This window comes from Anopheles ziemanni, chromosome 3 (genome assembly GCF_943734765.1).
Source record: "Anopheles ziemanni chromosome 3, idAnoZiCoDA_A2_x.2, whole genome shotgun sequence".
Lineage (NCBI taxonomy): Eukaryota > Metazoa > Arthropoda > Insecta > Diptera > Culicidae > Anopheles > Anopheles ziemanni.
Window position 1 is genome coordinate 58,926,771 of NC_080706.1, and position 12,277 is coordinate 58,939,047.

The 12,277-nt window shown below is 41.5% G+C and overlaps 1 protein-coding gene across 1 annotated transcript; it reads right to left on the reverse strand.

Moving 5' to 3' along the window:
• Positions 1–4,512: 4,512 nt before the first annotated feature.
• On the reverse strand, positions 4,513–7,076 carry LOC131289838 (calpain-C). The gene is made up of 8 exons (XM_058319173.1): positions 6,613–7,076; positions 6,263–6,530; positions 5,696–6,182; positions 5,258–5,624; positions 5,075–5,186; positions 4,819–5,009; positions 4,615–4,747; positions 4,513–4,539 (listed from the first exon to the last, which is right to left on the reverse strand). Exons 1-8 carry the CDS (start codon positions 7,074–7,076, stop codon positions 4,513–4,515), a joined length of 2,049 nt encoding a protein of 682 aa, XP_058175156.1.
• Positions 7,077–12,277: the final 5,201 nt, after the last annotated feature.

Below are 12,277 nucleotides of genomic sequence, written 5' to 3' on the forward strand. Positions count from 1 at the left end.
GGCTAGTTCACTTTTGACCAGTTCCAATTAGTTTATTAATCATAAAAAATGTTTGAATTATTTTTTCATGGTAGTTTTTATTGCTAATTCCGACCCGACAAATGTTGTGTGGGAAGTTAAGTCGGTCTTAAAACCTGTCCTTGAAACCAATCTGCAAATCATGTATCAAAACGAGATAGACTGAACAGAGTATTGTGCTGGAATCCTTAAGATTACCCTAAGAATGTAATTGAAATGACAGTTTTTTAGTCAGTGGATATTTCAAATGAAAAAAAAAATATCAAAATTCAACTTCAAAATAGTGATAACAAAACCTATTCAAAATTTGATGCAGAAGAACTTATCATTCACCCATTACCAGAGGCCGACCCATTAGTAGACAGATCGATTTTCGAGAAAAAATGCATGGGACCGAAATACAGCTGCGGAAGACCAAAGAACACCATCTCAAAGTAATGCTTAAGACGATGTGAATGTGTACAACGATCTTCAAAAATGGCTCGTAAATTTTATCATCAAACAAAATGTTTGAAGGAATTAATCAGCTTCCTTGACATTTCATTAAGAGTTATTAATCATCACTAGTGCTGCCATACCACTTCAAGGCCTTTAAGTGTTTTTGTACGTCGTGTTTAAACTATTTTCTCTTCACGTGGTATTTGAGCATGCTTAAAGTTTTAAATATGTTTAAAGAATATCGATAAGGTACCGAACTTTTGACGTGATATTTATCAAACTTGACAGCTCAATTCGATCGGCTTAATTCGATTGGATTGTTATCATGTTTTGATTTAATCGTCAATGTGCATGCTAAGTTGAAAATTGTTCTTCAATTTATTTTTCGCTAGCTCTATTTCACATTGCTACGCTGAAAATATTGAGATGAAGTAAAAATGCAAAAAAAAACGAATTAATAAAACAATAGTACAATTGGTGCCATCTTCAGCTCCACTACGCTTACTCATCATCGCACCACACTGTTGATCCAAATGGTCACGCACAAACCAGCGTGAAAGCAATTTATCAATTCACCCCTGTCATGGAACTCCGGTGTAATCTGTGGGGATAAACAAGCAGACCCTAATGCAAAGAACCCGACCGCCTTCGAGGAGAGACAGGATACTGGTCAACTCGGTCTACTCGAGGAACCTCTTCATTACCGACGCTTATGTAGTTCGTCCGTATGCAAATTCGGTACCGCCGAATTCAATTATATAATAAAATGTACCGAATGTGCCGACGAGTCGAAGCAGTCGAACGGTACTGCATGATTATTGCCAGATAGACCTAGAATTGAAATTGACACAACAAGTCACCCAGTTAGTTCCTTCGAGACGCTATGCGCCATTCGCTTTAACAGGGTGTGCCCATCGGGATAAAGGTTGCTGATTTTTCTCGCACTAAAACGCATGAAACAAGAGTGTGACACTCTTTCCTGCATAAAAGATGATATAAGATAAATTATTAAATCTTTGCACTCTTCTTCTAGAACGGCTCAATGCTGAAAGTATGGGACATTAGATAATCAGTTTAGACATATCAGCTCTCTAGCAATGTGCAACGCAAGATGTTTGCTGTATAATCACAAGATGAAACAAAGGTCTATTGCATTAACCCTCACCACCAATTACTTGTCTCTTATGTATAATACCTCTCGACTATCGATACAAGGTACAATTTTTATACGCTTATCGTACAGAATGTGTCAATGACTATCTACAGGCGGGTCAGTACGCATAGCAACATGCCGGGCATCGCTCTTCCCGTTGACTAGATTACGCATAGCGATAAGTTTCACTTGATGCTCCCAGATTTCATTAAAAATGGCCATGAATTTCCATTTTAACGAAACGGACCCTCAGACGCATCCGCCAACGCGACGAAATGCGCTACAAACTCTTTGACCTTGTAGTTTGTGTGTTTGTAGCCGGCAAGACCCCCCGGTAAATCTGTAGAAGTCAACAAAGCTAATCTCCAAACACCGCTGTGTCTGGTCTTGCGGTTACACCACTAGCATTAATCGCCTCTGTCGCCGACGATGTTGTTGTCGACAACCTGAAGGATGACATGATTGCAGACCGTCTTAATTGACCATCATCTAATTGTCACAGGGTAAATGGTTTGGTAACATTGGTCCAGTAAAATGAACCTGAAAAAGAACCGGTTAACAGTGATCGTAAAGTAATTGACATAGGCTGTTGATGTTCAGACAATGCTTTTTTGGTCAATAAGCTGCTTAAAAATGATGACAAAATATTCTACAGGATGTTGGCAAAATGGGCATTCTTTTTCAATTCAGTTTTTGGCGAAAACAGCTAATTTGAATAAGCATGAGGCTTCGTGCTGGATGAATAAAACAGACTGAAAATTTGAAGCTTAGCTGGATTTGTTCGATGAAAAATATAATACAAACTTTCTACTAGAAAGAGAAACATTATGAGAAAAATAGTTTTTGAATTAAAACGCTAGATACGGAGGCGAATTCAACGGTCTAGGGGTCCTAAGCAGCTACAAGGTAAAGGGCCCGAAAACATACTATATATATACCATTGACCAAAGTTTTTATTGCCAAGAGCTCAACTTGCAAACCTTAATTTCATTTAACAGAGAATTTTTCTGTTCTTTAACAATATCTTTACACTGATCTCTTAATTTACGCTATCAATCACATCTTTTTTCAAAACCCACTGCACCTATGCATCAAAGCACAATTCAGATAAGTTGGATCATTCACGCATTTTCATATTCCTAATTTACTTTCATTCAAAAGTAAATCCACCGCCTTATAACCCAGTTATTTCAAAATAATAAAAATAATTTCAACATTAAATAAAACAAAGAGCTACATGGACGCCCTTGAAAACTGAGGGTTCCAAGCAGCTGCTTAGTTTGCTTACCCTATGATCCGCCTTTGGCTAGATACTAAAGCCATTCAATTAGCTGGAATAATAATAAACGTTACATGTATATCCGCATTACATAATCCTTTACTAGAGCATTTATCTATTTATATCCATTTTTCTATCTTATGATTTCCCTGTTTGTAGCAGTTTGTCGATAGTTTGTTATCAATTTTCCGTTTTTATTAGTTAATTTAAAATAAGCTGATTTTGAATGCATGCAGGTGCATCACTTTGGTGAAAATGGTGCAACAGAAGCGAAGGCGGTCTTTTGACAACCATGAACTTTCCTTTAATGAATCAACGGCAAATAAAAAAACGTTGCGATCGAATTTCAAATTCAAAGAACGTATCACGGGTAGCCCGGCTCCGCTAGAGGGCGCTTGAGCGTACCCGGTTCAGTGACCTCTACCGAACGAACCCCGGTGAAAATATAGAATTTTAAAATTTAACGTTGAATATATTTTAAAGCATGTAAAAGCATGCAGATTACAGGATATACGAATATTGCGACAGTGTAAATAAAAGAAGCTATTCTTGGGAATTAAGAAAATTTGTCTTAATTTTAAGACCAGGGCAGTTTGCTGTTTGAAATTAACAGTACGTAAATGACGCATAAATAATTGCCCCAAAATTAACTGATGAAATAAATGAAATGACTATCAATATCATTTCAACTGGCTGAAGAATATAAGGAGAAAATGGTTCAAATGGGGACCATTTATACGAGTATCTGCAGTACATATGTTGATAACTCAATGTTATTCAGAGAGAAAACCAAAATAAATATTTTGGAAGCGTTGCGCTTCTGGAGGATCAAGTAAATACATAGGCGGAATCGAAGCACAGAAAGTATACCTCAAGAGCTCAGCAAAATATTCAACCAATGGAATCAGTGAGCGGTGGTTACTAACGTTCAAAGTAGAGCTTACCTCTTTACTTTAGATTTCTAATTTGCGTGTAGTAGGGACCAGAAAACATCCAATTGATTGTAAGAAAACGCGGGTAAATTATGTACATGTTTTATTGAGTAGAACAAATGAATGCTGCAAGAAGTGATTTTTCATTTAGTAATGATACTTTTTATTAATGACATTTTATTTACAAAACTATGCAGAATTCACAAACATCCTGCAACAAAAATCAACATTTAATATTAGCAACTAGCTTTTCACTGTTTAACCGGAATTCGAATAAGCAATGTTCCTTACGTTGTCACTTGCTGCTCGATACGGTTGTACAAAATTCGCATAACATATTCATCACCCCGCATTGTTGCTTTAGTAATTTTGTGCAACAGTGGGCCTGTTTTATGATTACCATAAGGTAACCTTTTTTACGCATACTATATTACAATATCGATCAAAGACAACACGCCAACTGGGCGGAGGGTTCTTACTCAACTTTTATTCTAATCTTATTTTCATTATGGTAGAGAATGTGCATGCTATGAAGAAGTAGTATGATATACCAAACGAGCAACGCTAAAACCGGCATACTTCTGGATGGCATACTAATTGAATCCCTTCGGCAAAGATACCGACTGTGCTTAATCAACAAATATCCGCATAGTACGCCGAGTATCCAGGTCGAGGGTTACACTCAGCTATATTCAACACATGAAGACGGATTTAATCCACTAAAAATATAGAAAGTGGGGTGTTAAAATATACATTTCTGTGGACTATCATATCGTGTGCCCTATGTTACGTACCTCACTCATTCCCATGCTGATAATGCCATCTTGGTTTGTATCTTTCGCTTTAAACAATTCGAAGGCCATCGTCAGATGCAGGATGGCCGATATGAAGTCTGCCAACCGCAACGTGCCATCTCGGCGCATGTACCTGCGAAAGACAGAGTCAATGGAGCTGTTAGGAGACACCTTAACTACTAGAGCATGTGTGCCGTGGCTTACCGTAAAATAAGAATGGATATATTGTCGGTACTTAGTTGGAACCCGACGTCGAACAGTGCATCCCTTAACCGTTCCGCCTTGAGTATACCCGACTTTTCCTTCGTGTGCATCTTGAAGACGCCCCACCAGGTTTTCAGGTTGATCATGAACTTGTTGAAATCGTTGAAATTAATACGGCCTCGGTTGGTTTTCTGTACAAAAGGTTCAAGAAATGTCTTTAATAGAGAAACTTTGTGGTTATTTGGCATATACATACATCCATCAGGCAAACGACCTGCCTGCACACATCTATACTGGCACAGCTGCGAATGTAATCATTGGGAAGGCACGCCTCGAGCAACTCCTGTAGATCGAAGCAGTTCAATGTCCTACGGAAAAACGGATTTGTTACATCGTCAGTTGTGGACGTTCATGTCGCTATTAGAGACGTCCATCCTACCTCTGATCGTCCGCCAGTTGCATAAACACTGGCTCGTACTGCGCGGTGCTGCAGGCGATACCATTATTATTGTTATTGTTGTTTGCCGAATCGATCAGGATCTTGGTGTTGGAGTTGAGCAGCGGGAATGGATCGAGCAGGAGCATTGTTTGCGTCTCTAGCAGCGCCAGTCGAATGGTGCTCCCGAGAACCCGAACGCTAAAGGACGCCTCCTCGGCCGGCTCGAAGGTGGTCGCCATGATGAGGTAGCGACCAGGATCGAGCGAACAGCGGTGACTGATCTGCCGCGAGTTGGTGTACTGGGAGTTGACTAAGCTTTTGTGCTTCTTGAAGAAGTTCTTCGAAAGGCATCCGTTGATGTTTTGCACTGGAAAGTAGCAGAAGCGCGATTAGTTCACTCCGGAACAACTCCATCAAACACAACTGGGAGTGCATTACCACTGTTTAGATTGTACACGGTGAATCCTATGACTTTCGGCTCTAGCACACTGTGCTGGTTCACCGAGATGATGACGTCCTCCTTTTCGCTGAGGAACAGCTGCAACTGCGGGTTGATATGAAACGAGTCCGGATTGTTGCGGCAACCACCCGCCGTTACGCCCCGCTTCCAGGCACCCTGGTACAGTCGCATCAGCCAGCGTCGGCTCTTGTCCGCCAGCTGCGGTTCGTCGCGGGCCGTGTCCGAGTCGAGATGAACGCACTCGAGATGTGTAAAGGTTTGCGTCATGTCAAAGAACGACATCCAGAACTCGCCCTGGTCGAGCTGCTCGATGAGCCGGTTGCGCTCATTCATAGTCACGCGTTCCCAGGAGTTGGAAAAGGACGACCAGTCGCCGTTGAAGTTCGCAGCCGCTTTGTTGAGCGTTTGTGCGAGCGGGTTGCGCAGTCGTACCAACTGAACTGTGTCTCCCATGATCGTTTCGGCCTGACAAGGGAGGGATAAAAGATAACCGCGTTTGAGATAGAGCCATAGGGGTATGGGTTTTCAGGTCCCCATAGAATTACCTTATCCATCGAACAGAGCCGGTAGTTGATGCCAATGTGTATCCCATTTGGCAGGGCTTCGGTTTGGTTGCGTATCTGCGTGATGGTTCCATTGTTGATCGTACACGTGATTATGCTGGTGGTGTCCAGTAGGTTGTGTAGCAACGGGGGCCGGATGATGATATTGCTGTCCACCTTGATGGATATTGACTCGGTGATGCCTCCGGTCAGATCAGCCAAGCCATCGAGCAGTGTGCCGTACTTCAGCGCCTCATATGATCCGTGCAACCTGTGTGTGTGTGGGTAGTAAAATACATCTTACATGAAAACCCAATCAATCAACTACTGACGTGTACGTAATGGAGACTTACTTCGCGTACGCTTTCTCCAGTAACCCCGGCCAGAAGGAGTTGGTGTTTTGCGCCTGCAGGAAGGCAAGCTTGCCATTGATTGTCGGCAGCCGATCATCGACCAGTACCTCGAGCCACTCGCCGCACCACCACAGACGAAAGCGAAACACGCCGTAGTATGGCTTGTCGAAATTCTGATCTGCCGGTACAACCCGGTAGAACAGCCCTTTCGAAAGGTACAGCACCCCTAGGCAGGACACCAGCCACCGATCACCCATCTTCCCCGGCACGATGTCGAACTGCGCGGTGGAGTCGTTGACGAACACTGGATTCGAGACGATCTCATGTGGCCGCTTCCATTGAAATGTGAACGGAGGTGTTTGATGGTAGAACACGGACGACTGTGTGGCCGGAAAGTCGTCGTCCTCCCAGAGGACGCCTTTTTGTTTGCATTCCGATTTAATGCGCTCGTAGGAAGAGGTCATTTCGAGGCAGGAACCGGTCAGCTTCCGGTCAGTTGGGAAGGTGAACGGATGAAACGAAATGAATGCGCTTGAGGACAACTGTGTGCTTTCAAAGTTAGTGATGGTTTTCTAAGTATTTGCCCGAAAGTATTCTTCTTTCGTTGGATGCTGATTACTCATTTCATTTGATAATTTGGAACCTAAAATGAACAAAAGACAACAAACATTTTTGAAGGACAGTATGTTTAACCAACTTAATTGCAAAAAGTATTAAAAGTTAATATTAACATTACTATTGCTTTCAAACAATGCTGTTTTCCATTTGTCGTCAAATGGTTTTCAACAGCAATAAATTTAGTTTTCAATATATCTGAAGGTAAATGTTTCATTTCTGTTGTGGCTTTCATTGCAACCTGTAATTTATGATACACACAGGAAAGCAACTAATTTCAAGTCAAGTGGCTTTCCACTATTGTTACACGCGTTCAAATTCGATTTGAATGGTAGTTTTCGGGGAAGTTGCAAAATGAACATTTGTTCAACCATTCCCCATTGTCCTCGAATTGTTTATGTTTAACACGCGTCCTTTCGCTTCGCCCTAAATTAGTAAGTCTTATCAGATGATGCCGTCTCAGATGACGATTTACACCCAAGTGTCAACGTTCGTTACAGCGTTGGACGGAGTGAATTGTTACGATACGCTTTGGCACACGTTTTCCCATGCCCGAGCGGCACAATGCAGTCAGTTGCATTGTTTATCGTGAGCATGGGAACGCATTTATGATTTGTTGCGTTTTCACTGCAAGCTCCGTCTCGCCCGAAGGTTCCATTTTCTAGTAGCATCATTTAAATACTCCCTTTCTGTTGATGGTGTTGCAAATTGTGGTCGCAACACGAGCCATTTTAAAGCAACTCCAAGTGTTAGATAAATATTGTGTAACGGAAAGCTAAATTAGCACAACAGCATTCATAATTTGGGGTGCCATCTACTCGAGATTACCTGTTACGATTGAAAAGGAGTACTAAGAGCCTTCACACATAAAACCTGTGTATCTTTATGATCTTTGTTCAGAATAAAAAGTTTTATTATGCGAAACTATCAGGGAACAATGATTTAATTTGGTTCAATGAAACCCAGGATAAAGTCCAAAGACAGACCCACATTAGCGTCTTAAGACAGCAGGCAGAAACATGCGCAAGAATTGGTTTGATGTATATGTAGATGCACAAAAGGATCGACGCAATGGGCCATATCTTTCCGACAATAACAAACATAGTGAATGTGCACTTTGCTGCATTTAGCAGTTTTCCGGTATATCATCGTTTGGAAACACTTGCGCGCTGGGTAGCGAACGTCCGTATAACCAAAGTATAATTTATGATTTAACCACCCGCCCGCATATTCGCTACTATACTACTTCGCTGTGTGCTGTTACTCAATTAGCCATTTCATTGCACAACCAGAAACTGTGCATGAAGAAGCATACCGTTGCGGACATTGTTGAGGCACAGAAACAGAAAAGTGTATCAAATCCTTCCATCAGGTTGTGTCACAATATGCAACAAAGGGGCAAGACAGTATTCCCGTTCAATTTTTTATATCTTTCAAGTCGACTAGATCGTTCATTAATCGATTACAATCTAATTAGATTACTGAAAAAATATTGTTTGGAGAGATGAAGACTTTCTAGAAAAACACTTGAACGCTGCAAAAATTATCAGACGTTATTTAATTATTAATGTTTTTATCTTCTTGCTCTATCTTCTTATCTGCTATTAAATCAGAAAATATATTTCAGTAAAGTTTATTACCATTTAAATTAAGTTTCAGATTGGGATCCAATCTACATGAACTGAAACAAATATTATTGATAAATGATTGCGTTAAATTTATCTAACTCCACCCGAAAATTCTTGCCCTAATCACATTTGATTGTCAGATCAAGGGGTTTTAATAAATCGTTTCTTCTTGCAACAATCACAGGTAATTGATAAATATTTCAACAGTTTCTCGTTTTAGATTCACAGGTATAAGAAAAGCGATAAATATATAAAACGTATTATTAACGTATAATTTTCAGGCCAATGGCGGGAGACTCATAAAAGTCTTGAACTTCGCCATCGGGTTGCGGATTGCCTCATCCTGGCCACTTCTTCGCCCGTATGGTATCCGTTCGAACGAGCAAGCACATACGCTGATGTTGCATCGAAACTGCCACTTGCGAGCCACGCACTAATCCTAACGGGTCATTGGAATGGTGGAAGAAGATGCACATAACCGCACGCGCGCAAAAGCGGCGCGATATGAACCGCGTGATGGATGATAAGTGAGCGCATTTGATTAACCCATTTTTGGGTCAGAAGGTAGGTTACACGAGGGTTGTTATTTGTGGAAGTTGGCGAGGCCGCGGTGTCCGCAGTGGGTTAAAAAATAACCCACAAGACACACATGCCTAAGGGGATTGTTTTTTAATTCGACGAGCACATCCCGTATCGATGCGTAACGTGGCTGAGGAACTGGTTTCCGGTCGTAGAAAATGTATTATAAATATTTTCACGAAGTAGCCTCATAATGTGTCACGCGTATTTAGTTACAGTTCCCACCAAGTGAATTTATAACTAATAGAAGATCTTGAATGATTTGCTTAACCAAAATATATTGAAACAAGTTTCCTAGACTTAATATATCACACTCAACAGAAGAACACCATACACCATGCAGTGTGGATGTGTCACCGTAGCACAAAATACCGACGAGGAAAACTTTCTACCCTACAAAACACATGTAGACAAACTAGTTTTAATTTGCCGATCGTGGTTCATGAACCCACAATCGACCTCGATACTATCTGTACTACATACTCTGTTTGGCATTGTAACGGCACACCGAAGGGAAAGAAATGTTCCCGATCGGCATTATGTGATTGACAATTGTTTTCCAGCACTGCACGTACTCATAATACTTTCGCGATCGTTGCTGTTTCTGGCGAGTCTAGCTGGAAACAGACGGGAGAAATTCAGACCCCATCAATAGCCGAGCCGGTTGAGAGTTTGGCTTTGGGAAGGGAAAACGTTATAGCGTTTTATAACAGTTAATTGCTTTATTTACATTCTCCTTTCATGCCGTGGGGCTTCTGCCCGGGTCTGCTCGAGGTTTGCTGCTTACTATTTGAGTGGTTCACACATGCGTGCAACGGCGCCCTATGACTACACGGTGCAGTTAGAGCCTAAGGATGCTCCACGAAGGCTCGATGTAGGCGCCAGTAATTCGCCTAAGCCAATCACCCCGACTCGGGAAGGAATGTCGGAACTAATCGACCATGTGTGTGTGTGTGTGTGTAAGAGGGGAGAGAGAAAATCTCAACGGCCCGATTGTGTCGGGAAGCAATGGGGGGAAAAGCGACACGTCCCAGCACGGGGCTTTAAACCGACGCTGGTTGCATTAGTATCAGCTGCAACAGCGATTGCGTGCGAAAAGGTGATCTCGTCGATCTTAATGGATCGCAAGACACGAACCTTAGGGTTCGCACCTAGAAAGCGAGTATCATAGTTGATATGAGAAGCACTGGTCTCGATGGGGCTCAGCCAACGGTGATCCAGTCGAAACCGTTCTCGGATTGATGTGTGTCAGCCAATCAAACACTGGCGACTTCGGTTCTTCGAAAGCCGCGCCAAGTGCGCAGGTAAGTGGATGTTATGTAAATCGTTGATTGCCGATCGAATGCCGATCGCGAGCAGTAACAGCTATCACACGGGAAAGAAAAACCAAACATTCCATTCCAACAAAGAGGGATGGAGAAAAACAACTAGTCAGTTCAGTTGGTTAAATTGTCATTCTCGGGAGAACGTAACAATTAATACGCCTCCTTGGTCAAGATGGAATTTTTATGAACTAGTTTAATCGCACCCGTTAGCTGCCTTCCAAATGCTATAGCCTTTGTGAAGTAGGTTTTCTAATGTGTCTGTAAGAGTTGCATGACAGACATCAAGAATCGCTCATTAGATAATTGAACAACATGTTACATAGTTTAATCGAATGAAACTTTTAATCAGTTTTGATACAGCAGGTATTTATTTTAATGGATTTAATACCAACGACAGTTGTATTCCTGAAATAGAGACCAAACATAAAACGGGCTCCACCGGTTGCAATATGTTGCTTCCAATACGAAGCAAAGCATGCAATTTTTCTACACTTTTACGAGATGGGACTTTCCGAACATAATCAACTCTAGTATGTATGTACATAATCAGTCTCTAATTTACAATTGTTGAAAGAACATTTATTTGACGGTTTATGAATATCTTATGACGTTAAAATATGTTAAATTATGTTAAAATAGCTGCTCAACAGCTAAAAACCTATCGATGTAGCTGTATTTTGGCGTCAGGTTCGCCTCATCATCAGTTTACTATGCCGTACGGAAACGAATGGGCCAGCAACTCTTCGAGTATAATGTTTGAAGGTAAATTGAGATGGTTCTCTCTATTATTTTTTATTGTTATATAATGTACCAAGAATTTCACAGATCTTTGCTTGGGAGATTTAATGGACTGCAAACAATTAATGTCAATTGAATATTCTTGAAAAGTGCATATTGCCGTTTAAGTTTAATTTTTCTGTTCCGACGTAACAAGCATCACATGAACAAGACGAGTTTTTTTGTGAATGTGGTATTTTATGGCGATTTGATGAAATGAGTACGATTTAAGAAATATCATAGTTTATTGAACATTCTCTCAACATTCTTCAACAAGTACTAAAAATAAAATAATGGAATTCTGCAAGATGCAGCAAGAAAAGCATCTTATTCATGGATACAGCCAACTCTGAACCTGTTTCCAGAGAAAGCAAATTTGACTACTCTGTCGCAAACGTATGCGCTTTGCGATCCTACCAAAACTGCTAAGCTTCAGCACGACACGACCATCGACCCCGACGACGTTTGGAATCTCGCGTGAGCGCTTCAACACACCGGTACTACTTTCACTCCGAAACGCAGCTTTTTCGAGGGCTCGCAAGTCACTGCTCATATGGGACGCGTGTGGCGAAGTGCCCAAGGAAACCCACCCCGAAAATGGTGTCTGTAATTATCGTTAAGCAGCACCGAAGCTATGCGAACCGCTGCGTGGAATAGTCGAATATTGACATTTGGACGGTGACAAAAGTTGCACGAGCTCGTGGAAAACCCGTCCGTTGCCGCAGGCGACAGAACTACGCG

Excerpts from the sequence above, each read along its gene's own strand:
- LOC131289838 (XM_058319173.1), bottom strand. The coding sequence starts at position 7,076 with ATGACCTCTTCCTACGAGCGCATTAAATCGGAATGCAAACAAAAAGGC. Across the intron at positions 6,531-6,612 it reads CTGGAGAAAGCGTACGCGAA|GTTGCACGGATCATATGAGG; the intron begins GTAAGTCTCCAT and ends ACACACACACAG. Across the intron at positions 5,187-5,257 it reads CAACTGGCGGACGATCAGAG|GACATTGAACTGCTTCGATC; the intron begins GTAGGATGGACG and ends GTTTTTCCGTAG.